The sequence below is a fragment of the Castanea sativa genome, chromosome 1, assembly GCF_040712315.1.
Source record: "Castanea sativa cultivar Marrone di Chiusa Pesio chromosome 1, ASM4071231v1".
Taxonomy (NCBI): Eukaryota; Viridiplantae; Streptophyta; class Magnoliopsida; order Fagales; family Fagaceae; genus Castanea; species Castanea sativa.
In genome coordinates, this window is record NC_134013.1 from 67,958,086 (window position 1) to 67,971,222 (window position 13,137).

Consider the following 13,137-nt stretch of genomic DNA (forward strand, 5'->3'; position numbering starts at 1 on the left):
TTCATTTTGAAAAATGGGGTTGATGCTTTTTTTTTTTTTTGCTGATGAAAAAAAAAGAGGAGTCTCCGGTGTGGGCTTATCAACTTCACGTCACGTGTGGATTCCAGTTAGCTCTACTGGTAAAATCTCTTATGGTTGTATAAGAATCTGGGGTTTAATCCCCGCCTACACCAAAAACTGATTGATATCTTGGTCTGATAATAAAGAGCTATTATCAGAAGCGGATGTCATAGGTTGAAACTCTCTCAAAAAAAAAAAAAAACTTCACATCACGTGACGGTAATGGGTAATACCATGTGTACCACACAGGCCTTACTGGGACTATCGCTCGAACAGCTCCTCTTTTGAGTGCTAGGACAAAGACTACTACCATCAAAACACAACTCATGTGGTAGGTTGGGGTTAATGTCGTTGACTAATGAAGAAGCTGAAGTGATATATATATAAAAGGACTATTACCATATAAACTGCTGGTATTGTGGAAATCAAGTCTTTCATCAGGGAATCCAAACTGATATTCAAACAGCAATAGATCATATTCATCACAACTTTGCTGAATTCTCTAGCATCGAAAAGCCACCCACAAACACTGTTGTCCAACACACATGGATCCCCCCTCCCACAGGATGTATTAAATTCAATACAGACGCTGCCATTTCAGACAAAGCCACTGCTCTAGCTGCCATAGCTCTCAATGACAAATGTGAAGTCCTCAAGGTCTGGCAAAATTGCACACAGCTTGCTCCCCTATTCTAGCAGAAGAATCTGCAATTTTTGGGCTTTGCAGCTCGTAAGAATAGAGAATTGGAACTATATCATTTTCGAAGGCAATGCTAAAGCCACTTTGATCCCTCTCCTCTGCTAAATCCATAACCGACTGGTCCATTAGCAAATATCGTTTGCAATATTTTAAATTTAAAAGAGTTCTTGTTCTTTCCGTTGGGTTGGTAGGAACATTGCTGCTCATAAAGCAGCTAGATTGTGTCTCCTTTCTTTTAAATCTTTCTGCTTTCATAATCACAGTCTGCCAGTTGCCTTAGCGGATGTTTGTAAGGCAAATTGCTGTTCTTGTTAGTTTTTGTAGCTTTCAATAAAGATTAAAGTTTATTATAAAAATAATAAAATAAAAACAAAACAAAACAAAAAAACACTACCCCTACTCTGTGTAAAGGTTTTGCTTGCTTGTAGGAAAGGGAATGTAAAAGGTTTGAGTGCTGCTTTATGTTTTGGTCGAAGTAAAATGCACTAAGAGGTACTTTGTTGGACCCAAACAAACACCATACTCAACTTCATAAGTGCTCTTTCTAAATAAATTATTTTCTTCTTGTTCTTATCCTCCTCTTTCTTCATTTCCAACTAAAATCCAACACATATAGTAGGAATGCAAAGCAGAACATCTCAACAATGTAGCAATATATGTCCACACCCTTTTTTACATGATACTTAATGCATAAACAAGGATATATTAGTTACATATATTGCTGCAACTAGATGTTATTTCTCATGGGATTGGATATACGACCACTTTTCCGGTGGCTCTTTTAGTGTTAAGATAGGAAAATGCTTCAACAGTCTTTGAAAATGGAAACGGGCTTTTGGGGTCAATCACTGGCTTCACCTTCCCACTTTCCAGGTAAGGTTTCAGTTTCTCCAAGATAGACCCTTTAGAAGTGAGCACAAACATAGTTGCTGGTGGAATTACAGGGCCTACTATTGTCACAACATGCCCGTCCTTTTTCACTGCCTTGACTGCCCTATCAGTCTGCCCTGTTTTTGTGTACAACAAAAATTAGTCTTCGACATATTACGAGTAATCATTACACGTTGAATAGAAAAATACAATTAGATTGGCAGGTGATGCACAAATAAATATCATGAGCAATTTCACCAACCTTTTGGTTTAGAAATGGAAATCAATTTAAACACAAAGTTAGAAAAAGGCCACAAGTTTAACAATTGTTTAGGTTGATTATTGACACCCGCCACAAGACCCAATTCTAAGTATAGAATTCATTGACCAAATTAGGCTTAGATGAAGCGAAAACAAATTCAAAATCTTACCAACTGCATCATATACGACATCAAATTTCTCTGGAAGGTCTTCAAAGTTTTCCTTGGTATAATCAATGGCCAAATCAGCTCCCAAACTCTTTAATAGCTCCAGTTTCCCGGTGCTTGATGTAGCTGCTACCTTGGATGCACCAAAAACATGCTTTGCTAGCTGCCCCAGACATTCAAAAAGATTTTTTTTTTTTAAAGGACATACAAGGATTATCATATCTGAGATAGATGAGTACGTATAAGGCTACATTTATAGTGACAATTAATGATGATTCTGGGATACAGTGAGAGCAAAAAACTTTTAAATACTAAACTCACAATAAGGATGAAGAGGCTAACATGAGGGCATTGGAATATCAATGAGAGTCAGAATATACCTGAATAATGTGTGTTCCAACTCCACCAGCACCACCCAAAACAAGGATGGATTTACCTGCAGAGAATTCAGTTCGTTCAAGGCCTTCATAGGCAGTCTCAATAGCCAGGGGAAGGCTAGCAGCTTCAACAAAACTTAGATTTTTGGGTTTCAGAGCCAATAGTCTCTCTTCAACAGCAGTGTACTCGGCCAAAGTGCCATAGCTTTTTGGGTGGTCTAAAGCTTTTTCATTGAGGTCTCCGTATACTTCATCTCCTTCCTTGAAATTCTTCACTTGGCTTCCCACTTTTACCACTACCCCAGCTACATCATAGCCCACAACAATCTATACAAAATAATAACAACAATAAGAAGAAATGATAATCTTACTAATAAAAATAAAATTTTTAAAAATACATAGCTGTTGATATCAAGTTTTTTATAAATTAAGTGATTCATGCACTGGTAGATTTTGAACCCATTAGTGATGTTAAAATATTCAAACCCCCCTCCACTTATTAAAAGGGAAAAAAAAATTTAAATTAATTCCTTGCCGTGGACGGTATTAAGGCAATGAACACATAGGAAGATCTTGTAACTTGGTGCGGCTAAATGGTAGCCTTTAGCCGCAACCGTGTCGGACACCGCTGGGATGCAGCTGCACGCGCGTCCCACACAATTTTTTTTTTAATCTTATACGGCCGGGACACCTCAGATTTTCTTCTTCTTAACCTCCGGTCCTTCATCTTTCTTTTCTTCTTCTTCTTCTCTTCCAGTCTGAGTGGTAGAGATTCAGATATTGAGCTGCCATGATTTAGTTTTATGTAGTTTATTCGTCGTCAATTATTTGGGCCTTTGGGGATTAGGCTTGCTTTGTCAAGGGCCTCAACGCCCATGGGCTGTTCGAATAATATATAGTTGGCCGTGGGACCTTTTCTTTTCTTATGGGTTAGTTGTTTTTTTTCTTTTTAATTACAACAGGAGGAGGGATTTGAACATATACATTCAAACTGACAGTTGAACTATAAAATTCTTATTATCAAGTCTATACTATTGTTTTAACTTGTGCCCTCTTTTTTGAATTTTATATTCTAATTTTTAAATATCATTTAATAGTTATATATTCACTTTATTATCCATCATTGCTCTTAAATTGATATATATTTAACATTATGTGAAAAAAAAATGCTTAACATATAGAAAATATAAATAAAAATATATTTAATAATTAATTAATAAACATATCCCGCCACACTCATGCCTTACTTTTTCAAAAATTATCATGTCGCCGCACCTCACCCACACCTACTTCCATATCCATGCAGGTGCTTCCTAGCTTGTAACTAGGGGAGTCCACGGGTTGGTCCGGGTCAAGTTTGTGCCCAACTCAAGACTAACCTGACAGAATTGGGTGGAGAACGTTTTGACCCGCCACAAACCAACGAGGGAGTCGGATCGAAGCAGTCGGTTTTGCTCCAAAAACACGGTCGGTTCAATCGAAACCGTCCACGGTGGAAAATCCGGCCAAAATAATTTATTTCAGGCCAACACGCACTAGATCCGATGAGATTTCCACCAGATCTGGTTGAGATCTCACTAGAAGGCTCCGGTCAGGTCAGTTGAGGTGAGTTTTAAAGGAGAGAACCCGCCATCCAACTCACCGGACTCGGTTTCTAGGCTTTGTAACCCACCGCCAACCATCGAAGCTCACGGATCGGTCGCGGGTAGGTCGGTTCCGGTCAGGTCTAGTCGGTTGGATCGGGTTCAGATCTTGCTAGACACCCTTACTTGTAACCTTTAAAGCTAGTGAGGGAGCCACCCTCAAAGTTGAAATTTTTTTTCTTCAATTTTTTTTGTCAAAAAGAATATTATAAATCAAGGAGAATGGCAGGGAGAGAGCCAAAGATCATCTCTTGAGCCCGAGGAGAGGAGGCCTAGTCAAGGAAAAAAGAGAGGTGTAGAAACCTCAGTCCATCCCACTTCCAAAAAGCAATCCAACAAGCAATATTATTGGCTTGGAATTTTTTCTTAAACATGTAAGCTTGTAATTTCTAATATTTGAAACTTGCAGTCCTCAAAATTGTCTCTTGAAACTTCATCTATGATGGCCCTCAATTTACAATCTTATTTCAACTTTTAACTTTATGTCCAATCGGTCAAAATATTAAGATAAGATTAGCTTCTCCTAGTCTCTCTCGACTCCTCATCCAAAATGTCAAATAAGAATCGACATTTTTCTTTTATACTTTGCTTTAACTGAAATGGGAGGATAGTATTCCTTTCGCATTTAACTTCATTGGTGAAGTCCTGCAATATATTATTCATGTCATGGTACTTGTCTTCATATCAAACCATAACAAGAATATATATATATATATATATATATATATATATATATATATATATATATATATATATATAAAAGTTTCTTCTGCAACTGCTCTAGTTCGTATTACTAAAAAATTTAGTGTCTGTTTGGCTAGTTTATTTTTTGCTAACTTATTTTACTATTCAGCATATTTCTACTACTATCCATGAGTCTCACTGCATTTTTTGGTACTATTCATGAGTTCCAATGTACTTTTTCAACTAATATTTACTTTTATCTACAATACTTTCAGCAAAAAGATTTCAGTTTCAGCAAAATAAACGGATTCCAAATAGACCCTTAGTCTCCTTATAGGTGAAATTTATAATTATTTTTAATATATAAATAATTCTTAATTATTTATTTATTATTCATAGTTGACTTCATTTAGAATAATTTTATTACTTTAATATATTTATGCTAAATTCATAATTTTTAAAATTTAAGTTAATATTATTAATATTAACTGCAGTAATATTACCAAGAATTTGGATTGTTTATTAATAATCGTTATTGTTATTTAATTTTAAAAATTAAGGTATAACCAAGTTAAGAACTATATTAAGAAACACTTCTAGAAACTGCCTGAGAGAAAACTATTTGCTTGTATTGATTGAATATGAAAAACTGATTAACTTACACTAAAGGTTTTGCCTTATATACACGATACAGAGTAAAGAAGAAAGAAACTAACTCTAACTAACTGCTAACAAACTAATTAACACGTTTTAAACACTTGTACATCAGTTAAGCAGCCTCACGTGCCAACCATCTCACGTGCCAATCACTTAACTAAATGCTACCGTTTGCTTTTCTTTCTTTCTCTCCTTATATACTCTGTCGTTTTGCTCTTGTTTTCCATCATTGCAATTCCATTCTTCTTGTTTCTTCTTTCCTCTGTCATTCCCCTTTATGCCTTCGTGCTCAACACTCCCCCTCAAGTCATGATTCACAGGATCATTGACTTGACTAGTTGAAATCTTCAAACTTGGTGAGTAAATATCAATTAAACCTAAGCAATTGACCAATCTGTTAAAAGCTGGAAATCCTAAAGCCTTGGTAAAGATGTTTGCAGTTTGAAATTGGCTTGAGACATAAAAAGTCTTGATCACACCCTCCGTAATCTTGTCTCTAACCAAATGACAATTAACCTCTATGTGCTTTGTTCATTCATGAAAAACAGGATTGGCTACTATATGCAATGCAGCCTGGTTATCACAAAACAACTGAGCACTACTAGGATTATCAACCCTTAAATCTCTTAATAATTGAAGAACCCACACAATCTCACAAGTTGTAGTAGCCATTGCCCTGTACTCTGCCTCTGCTGATGATCTAGAGACTGTGCTCTACTTTTTGGACCTCCAAGAGATTAAAGAATTCCCTAAAAACACACTGTAATCTGTGATGGATCTTCTGGTATAAGGGCAGCCTACCCAATCCGCATCACAAAATGCTTTAAGTTGCATTGTTGACTAGCTAGAGAAGAATAAACCTCTACCTGGTTTGCCCTTTAAATACTGCAGCACCCTATTGACAGCCAACATATGAGGCTCTCTTGGTTCAACTAGAAATTGACTCAACCTATGTACTGCATAGGTGATGTCAGGTCTAGTTAGAGTAAGATAGAGTAATCTTCCAATCAACTTCTTGTATTGACTTGCATCTGGAAGTAACTTTTCTACATCCTTTGAAAGATGCAAATTTTGTTCCATTGGAGTTTTGAGTGGTTTAGACCCCAAGAAGCCTGTGTCTTGCAAAATCTTCAAACAATACTTCCTTTGGTTTAAACTAATACCTTTGTCATTTCTAGCAACTTCAAGACCCAAAAATTACTTCAAGGAACCCAAATCTTTTAAACCAAACTTGGTGTCAAGTAAATGTTTCAAATCAACAATGCAGCCAGGGTCATTACCAGTGAGCAGAATATCATCCACATATACCAATAACACAGTAAAAGAAGACCCTTTAGTATAGGTAAAAAGTGAGTAGTTTGCTTTAGATTGGAAAAAACCAAAATTCAACAAAGTGTAAGAAAATTTGGCAAACCATTGCCTTGAAGCTTGTATCAAACCATAGAGACTCTTGTTAAGTTTGCAAACCAAAGAACTAGAACCAGAACCAGCAGCACTAGGAGTAGGATTAAGACTAGAAGAACACTCCCCCTTGCTGTGAAAACCAGGTGGAAGACTCATATAAACTTCCTCATCCAAATCACCATGGAGAAAGGCATTGTTCACATCCATTTGGTGAAGAACCCAGCCTTTCACAACAGCCAAAGAAAGGACCATTCTGACAGAAACTGACTTAGCTACAGGAGAAAATGTGTCAGTGTAATCAAGGTCTTCCCTCTGTTTATATCTTTTAGCAACCAAACATACTTTATATCTCTCAATTGAGCCATCAGGTTTGTACTTGGTCCTATAGACCCATTTGCAGCCAATAGGAACCTTACCAGGAGGAAGAGTGGTTAAGGTCCATGTACTAGTAAGTTCTAGAGCTGTAATCTCCTTATCCATTGCAGCTCTCCAATTAGGAGATTGGACAGCCTCATGGAAGGAAGTAGGGTCAGGGGAGGTGGAATCAACTGCCATGACAAATTGCTTGTAATCCTTATTGAGGTTGGAATAAGTAAGACAAGCAAATATGTCATAAGGGAGGCCAGAGGAGGGTTTTGAAGAAATAGGTGTGGAAGTGATAGATTTGCATGTATAGTCTTTTAGGTAAAAGGGTGGATTATGAGGTCTAGTGGATTTTCTTAGAGGTAAAGGAGAGGTAGGCCTAGAAACAGGCATAGGAACAAGATTAAGTTCTGTATCATCAACAATAGGAGTAACAAGTGGAGGTGGAGATGGAGAATTAGATGAAGGAGGAATCTGATCTGCAAAAACAGTGTCTGCAGAATCAGGGAAAGAAACATGATTGTCATGTAAGAAAGAAGTATCTGAAATAGAAGAATCAAGCATAGAATGAGGGAAAACAAAAAAATGTGAAGTGGAATCAAATGAGGTAGACTCAGAAAGGATTGAGAAGGGAGCACCAGATGCAAAAGGAAAAATGTTTTCATAAAAAATCACATCCCTTGAAACATATATGGAATTATTATCCAAATCCATGACCTTGTACCCTTTAATACCACTTGGATATCCTAGGAAAATACATTTCTTAGCTCTTGGTGCAAATTTGTGTCTGTTTTGACAAAGGGTAGAAATAAAACACAAGCAACCAAAAGTCCTAATATGACCATAGGAAGGAGGTGTTTTGAAGAGCATTTCAAAAGGAGTTTTATTGTGCAAATGTTTTGAAGGCAGCCTATTCATAAGATAGACTGCAGTAAGAATACAGTCACCCCACATTTTTAAAGGTAAGGAAGAGTGAAATCTTAGAGCTCTTGCAACATTTAAAATGTATTGATGCTTGCTCTCAACAATTGCATTTTGTTGAGGAGTCTCAACACAAGTTAATTGATGCAAATGCCCTTAGATTTAAAAAATCCTTCATAAAAAATTTTGTGCCATTGTCACTTCGAATACATTTGATTCTTGCACCAAATTGAGTTTCAGTCATGTTAGAAAACTGTTCAATGAGAACTTGTGTTTCTGACTTAGATTTAAGTAAATAAACTCAAGTACACCTAGAGTAATCATCCACAATGGTAAGAAAGTATTTGTAACCTTCAATAGTGGGAACTGAAAAAGGTCCCCAAAGATCACAATGCACAAGATCAAAAGGACAATGAGAAACATGAGCACTATTAGGAAAAGATAATCTTTTTTTCTTGGCAAAATGACAAATGTCACAACACATTGTTTTATTAGAATCCAAACCAGATACAAGAGTTTTAAGCAGTGACATTTTGGTAAAAGAAGGATGCTCTAACCTAAAATGCCACAAATCAGCATTATTGACTGCTTTATTGACAAGTAGTATTAACAGAAGGAGCTGAAACTGGAAACTGTGAAGAGGCAGCAAGAACAGATGATGATGGAAGACTATGTTAAAGCAGATAGAGGCCTTTTGATGCTTTACCCAATCCAATCATGTTCCAATTGGCCAAGTCCTGGATAAAGTAAAAGGAACCAAAGAATACAAGACAGCAAAAGAGTCTTTTAGTTAATTGACTAACTGATATGAGATTAAAGGTAAAAGAAGGAACACAGAGAACTCCATGAAGAGTAAGTTGATTTGAGATATGAACTGTCCCTATGTAAGTAACTAAAGCCTTTTCTCCATTGGGCAAGTAGACAAAAGAATTAAGTGTGGATGTAATAGAAGATAAGTAAGATACTAAACAAACCATATGGTCTGAACCACCAGTATCAATAATCCAGTCATTGAATTTATGAGCTTGCCTATCAACTACACTAGCAGAAAATATGGAATGAGAAAAATTTGGAGGCAGCCAAAAGGGGTTACTTGAAAAATTGGCAAAGTAAGGGATGGAAGAACTAGGGGCAGCAGCATTAGTCAATGGTGACAAGACTGATGCAACTTGGTGAAAGGGCTGAGAAGCAGTAGCTTCCTTGAAAGATTGAGAAGCAAGGAAGGAGAGCAGTTGTTCACACTAGCTCTATGTGATGGGGCACTGTGGTGCACTGAATTGAGACTGTGGCAATTGAGATTGTGAAGAGCAGTGCATTAGATCACATTAATTGGTGAAACCTTACGAAGCAATATTTCCAAATCCACCATTAGTGAAACTTCCAGGATTCCCACTGCTGGAGACCTGATTAGCAGATGCCTTCCCTTTGTGCTTATAGCCTGGAGGATATCCATGCAATTTGTAGCACTTATCAGCTACATGACCAACAATACCACAGTATGTACACACAAGTCTCTCCTTCTTTGAATTTGCATTCTTTCCTCCCTGGTTACCATGAGTCACACCCTGATTCCACCCTTGAAGACCTTGAAATCCCTTAGAATTAGGATTATTAGCATACAAAGCTGTTGGTTCAATGACCAAATCAGCTTGGCCAACTTGCCTATATTTCTCTTCTTGCAAGATCAAAGAATAGGCTTTATTCAACACAGGTAGTGGCTCAGTGATCAAGATTTGACTAGTAACAATAGAATAACTGTCATTGAGTCCCATAAGGAAACAAAAAACTTGATCCTTTTGCTGAGCAGTTAGTTGATTTCGTTGAGAACCACAAGTACAAAGACAAGTACAAGCAGAGAAAGATTGATAATGCACAAGTTCATCCCACAAAATCTTAAATTTGGTGAAATAGGAACTCACCAATAAGGAACCTTGTGAAAGCTTCAAAATTTCTTTCTAAATCTTAGAGAATCTTGGAACATTTGGTTGTGAAAACCTATCACGCATATCAATCCACAAATCCCTCGTAGTGTGGATGTACATAACACTGGTAGCCAAATCTTTGCTCAAAGAATTCACCATCCATGAAAGAATTGTGGTATTTGCTCTGTGCCATGCATGGTACAGAGGATGAGAGAGATCAGGCGTAGGGATTGAACCATCAAGAAAGCCAAATTTGTTCCTACCACTTAGAGATAGAAACACAGCTCTTGACCAACTGAGGTAATTTTTTGGACCAATCAGAGGTTAAGAAACCAGAATAACATCTTATTGTGGAATGAAATAAGGGCTTGAAGGATTGGTGTTCGCATCATCCATTGAAGGAGCTTGATTGGATGATCTATGATTAGCAGTGTTTGAAGTATTTGTGGGAAGGGTTTCGGAATCTGAAGCAACGTTAGAGACGGAAGCCATTGATGAGCTATTGAAGCTCTGATACCATATTAAGAAACACTTCTAGAAACTGCTTGAGAGAAAACTATTCGCTTGTATTGATTGAATATGAAAAACTGATTAACTTACACTAAAGGTTCTGCCTTATATACACGATACAGAGTAAAGAAGAAAGAAACTAACTCTAACTAACTGCTAACAAACTAATTAACACATTTTAAACACTTGTACATCAGTTAAGCAGCCTCATGTGCCAACCATCTCATGTGCCAATCACTTAACTAAACGCACCATTTTGATTTTAGCTTTCCTTTCTTTCTTTCCTTATATACGTTGTCATTTTGATCTTGTTTACCATCACTGCAATTCCATTCTTCTTGTTTCTTCTTTCCTCTGTCATTCCCCTTTATGCCTTCATGCTCAATAAACTATTGATACATTTATTTAAAAAGAAATTATATCAACAATTTAGAAAGCAACTTTTTCATTCTCTTGTTGAAACTTCAATTCTCAAACATATCATTTCAAATCTCTAAGTTGAGTTTCTTACAAACAATTTGGTTGTCCATATTAAAAGGAAACCTATTCAGAACTTCAATTCATTTTTTTATTATATAATCTTCAATTCATATTTGATACTTAATGATCTTATTTCTCTACAAACGCATAGGCTACAATTTTAGTTGGAAATATTCAGGGGGTGTTTGGTAGAGTAGTTTAAGATGAGATTTTTGTAGTTTTTTGAAATATGTGTGATGAAAATGTGTGTGAAAATGTGTGTAATGTTGTTTAAAATGTAAAAATGTGAGTTTGAGATGATTAAACAAACAGACCCTCAGTGTTTATATTTTATTTCCTTTTGTACCTAACTTTTAATGTTTTTTTTTTGGTAAAAGTGCCCAATAATTTTTTTAATCCTAGCTAGCGTGTCCACTGGTCATTTTAGACTCTGGTTTTACATCTACTTGGCCATTAACATTATTTCCATCAAATCTCTTGAGCAAAGCTCGATCAACTAACAACAGCACACGACAAAGCTCAAACAAAGAACGACAAAGTTTAGGTGTAGCACTTGCAATTTCAAACAAGTCAAATTAATCAAGTTTCCAAATGGGAGATCTGCCACTCGACTCGGGCTTGTCAGGTTTTGACAACGAGAACCCACAGTCCCCCATTAAGGAATCTTTAGCTCGAGTACCTCTAAATCAAGTTGATATGCTAGGTCTAGTTGTGGGTGTGGATTGGCACCCCTGAACATATTTATTAAATTTGATAAACATTTTTTGTTTATACTTATTGGGTTACAAAATACTTCACTTGCATCTTGATCTTGAATTAGGTTTATAATTATTTTATATCACTATATAATAAGTACAAAAATTTATTCATAAAAGTGTTTTAATTTGGTCACTTCAAAGATTTTTACTCCTCAAATCTTATTCTATTGTTTTTCTTTTGTTTTCTTTGTAGATTCCACCCCTTTCTCAAATTTTTATATATTTTTTTTTATAATTTGATAGTAGGGGAATGAGGAATTTAAATTATGAATATCTTTATTAGAAACATTAGGAGATGCGAACCAATTGAGTTATAAGACTTTTAGTCACCTCTTTCTTAATTAATTAAATCAAGCTAATTATGATCAAAGGAAACTTTATGAAGTGCATTATGCAAAACCACCCAGTATGTAGTTAAAGCTCATGTATAATTCACACACAAGTTCCTAAAAATTTAGTTAACTTTAAAAAATGAAATGTAAAATGGAGACAATCCCATTTAAACACTATGCACATCCATGATAACATGTAATATCATCAGGGACTGCTCCATGTTGAACATAAGATGGTCGTGAAATGTTGCTTGCAGCATTGATAGTATGACTATATTACAATGATTTCAAAATATGAAATCTCATAAAAAGAAATTATAAAACTTTATTTATTTGCATGTTTTTTTTCTTGTCAATATCTGAAATTATCTTTGTATTAAATTTTGTATAATTTAAGTTTCTTAATGATTTTCTAAAAAAATAATAGAGCTACCATTATATGACATATATCTTTTGAGTATTATATATGTTAAAATGGAAACAATTCAGACAGCGATGATGAAAATCTTCATAAAAGAGATGATAACCCCCACAAACAATGTACTCATAAACTTCTGAAATAAGAGAGAGATTGGGAAGGTCTTACTGGTAAAGGAGAGTCAGTTTCCTTGAAATACCCAAGCATCCTCTTAGAATCGACAGGGTTGAGAGATGCAGCAACAACCTTGACCAGTACTTGGTCTTCCTTCAATTCTGGCAAGGTTACATTTGAATCCAGCTTCAAAACATCAACAGGATTTCCATATTCAGAGTAGGCCCAGGCCTTATTTTTAGAGGGTATTGAAGCAGTTGAAGGAGCTGCCATTGTCTTGTATGCTGAAGAAACTTGCAGGGAGAGAGAAGGAGTTGGGTCTGTGTTACGAAGAGAAGAGATGGCTTAGTAGTGACACTCAAATGGTGATTTTCTGAATAGCATCTTTGCTTGATGATGATACTTATTGATACACCTTGAATTAGCAAACCACAAGACTCGGTCAATTCGAGACTTGATAAGGAAATAAAAATGAGCAATTGTCCATGAGATTGTT

At 36.0% G+C, this 13,137-nt stretch overlaps 1 protein-coding gene across 1 annotated transcript; it reads right to left on the minus strand.

Annotated features, from left to right (window-relative positions):
- Nucleotides 1–1,313: 1,313 nt before the first annotated feature.
- LOC142621959 (2-methylene-furan-3-one reductase-like) lies at nt 1,314–12,930 on the minus strand. Its single transcript, XM_075795351.1, has 4 exons — nt 12,696–12,930; nt 2,439–2,762; nt 2,062–2,221; nt 1,314–1,767 (listed from the first exon to the last, which is right to left on the minus strand). The coding sequence occupies exons 1-4, from the start codon at nt 12,912–12,914 to the stop codon at nt 1,502–1,504; spliced, it is 969 nt and encodes a 322-aa protein (XP_075651466.1). The 5' UTR covers nt 12,915–12,930; the 3' UTR covers nt 1,314–1,501.
- Nucleotides 12,931–13,137: the final 207 nt, after the last annotated feature.

Excerpts from the sequence above, each read along its gene's own strand:
- LOC142621959 (XM_075795351.1), bottom strand. The coding sequence starts at position 12,914 with ATGGCAGCTCCTTCAACTGCTTCAATACCCTCTAAAAATAAGGCCTGG. Across the intron at positions 2,763-12,695 it reads AAACTGACTCTCCTTTACCA|ATTGTTGTGGGCTATGATGT; the intron begins GTAAGACCTTCC and ends TATTTTGTATAG. Across the intron at positions 2,222-2,438 it reads TTGGAACACACATTATTCAG|CTAGCAAAGCATGTTTTTGG; the intron begins GTATATTCTGAC and ends TGTCTGGGGCAG.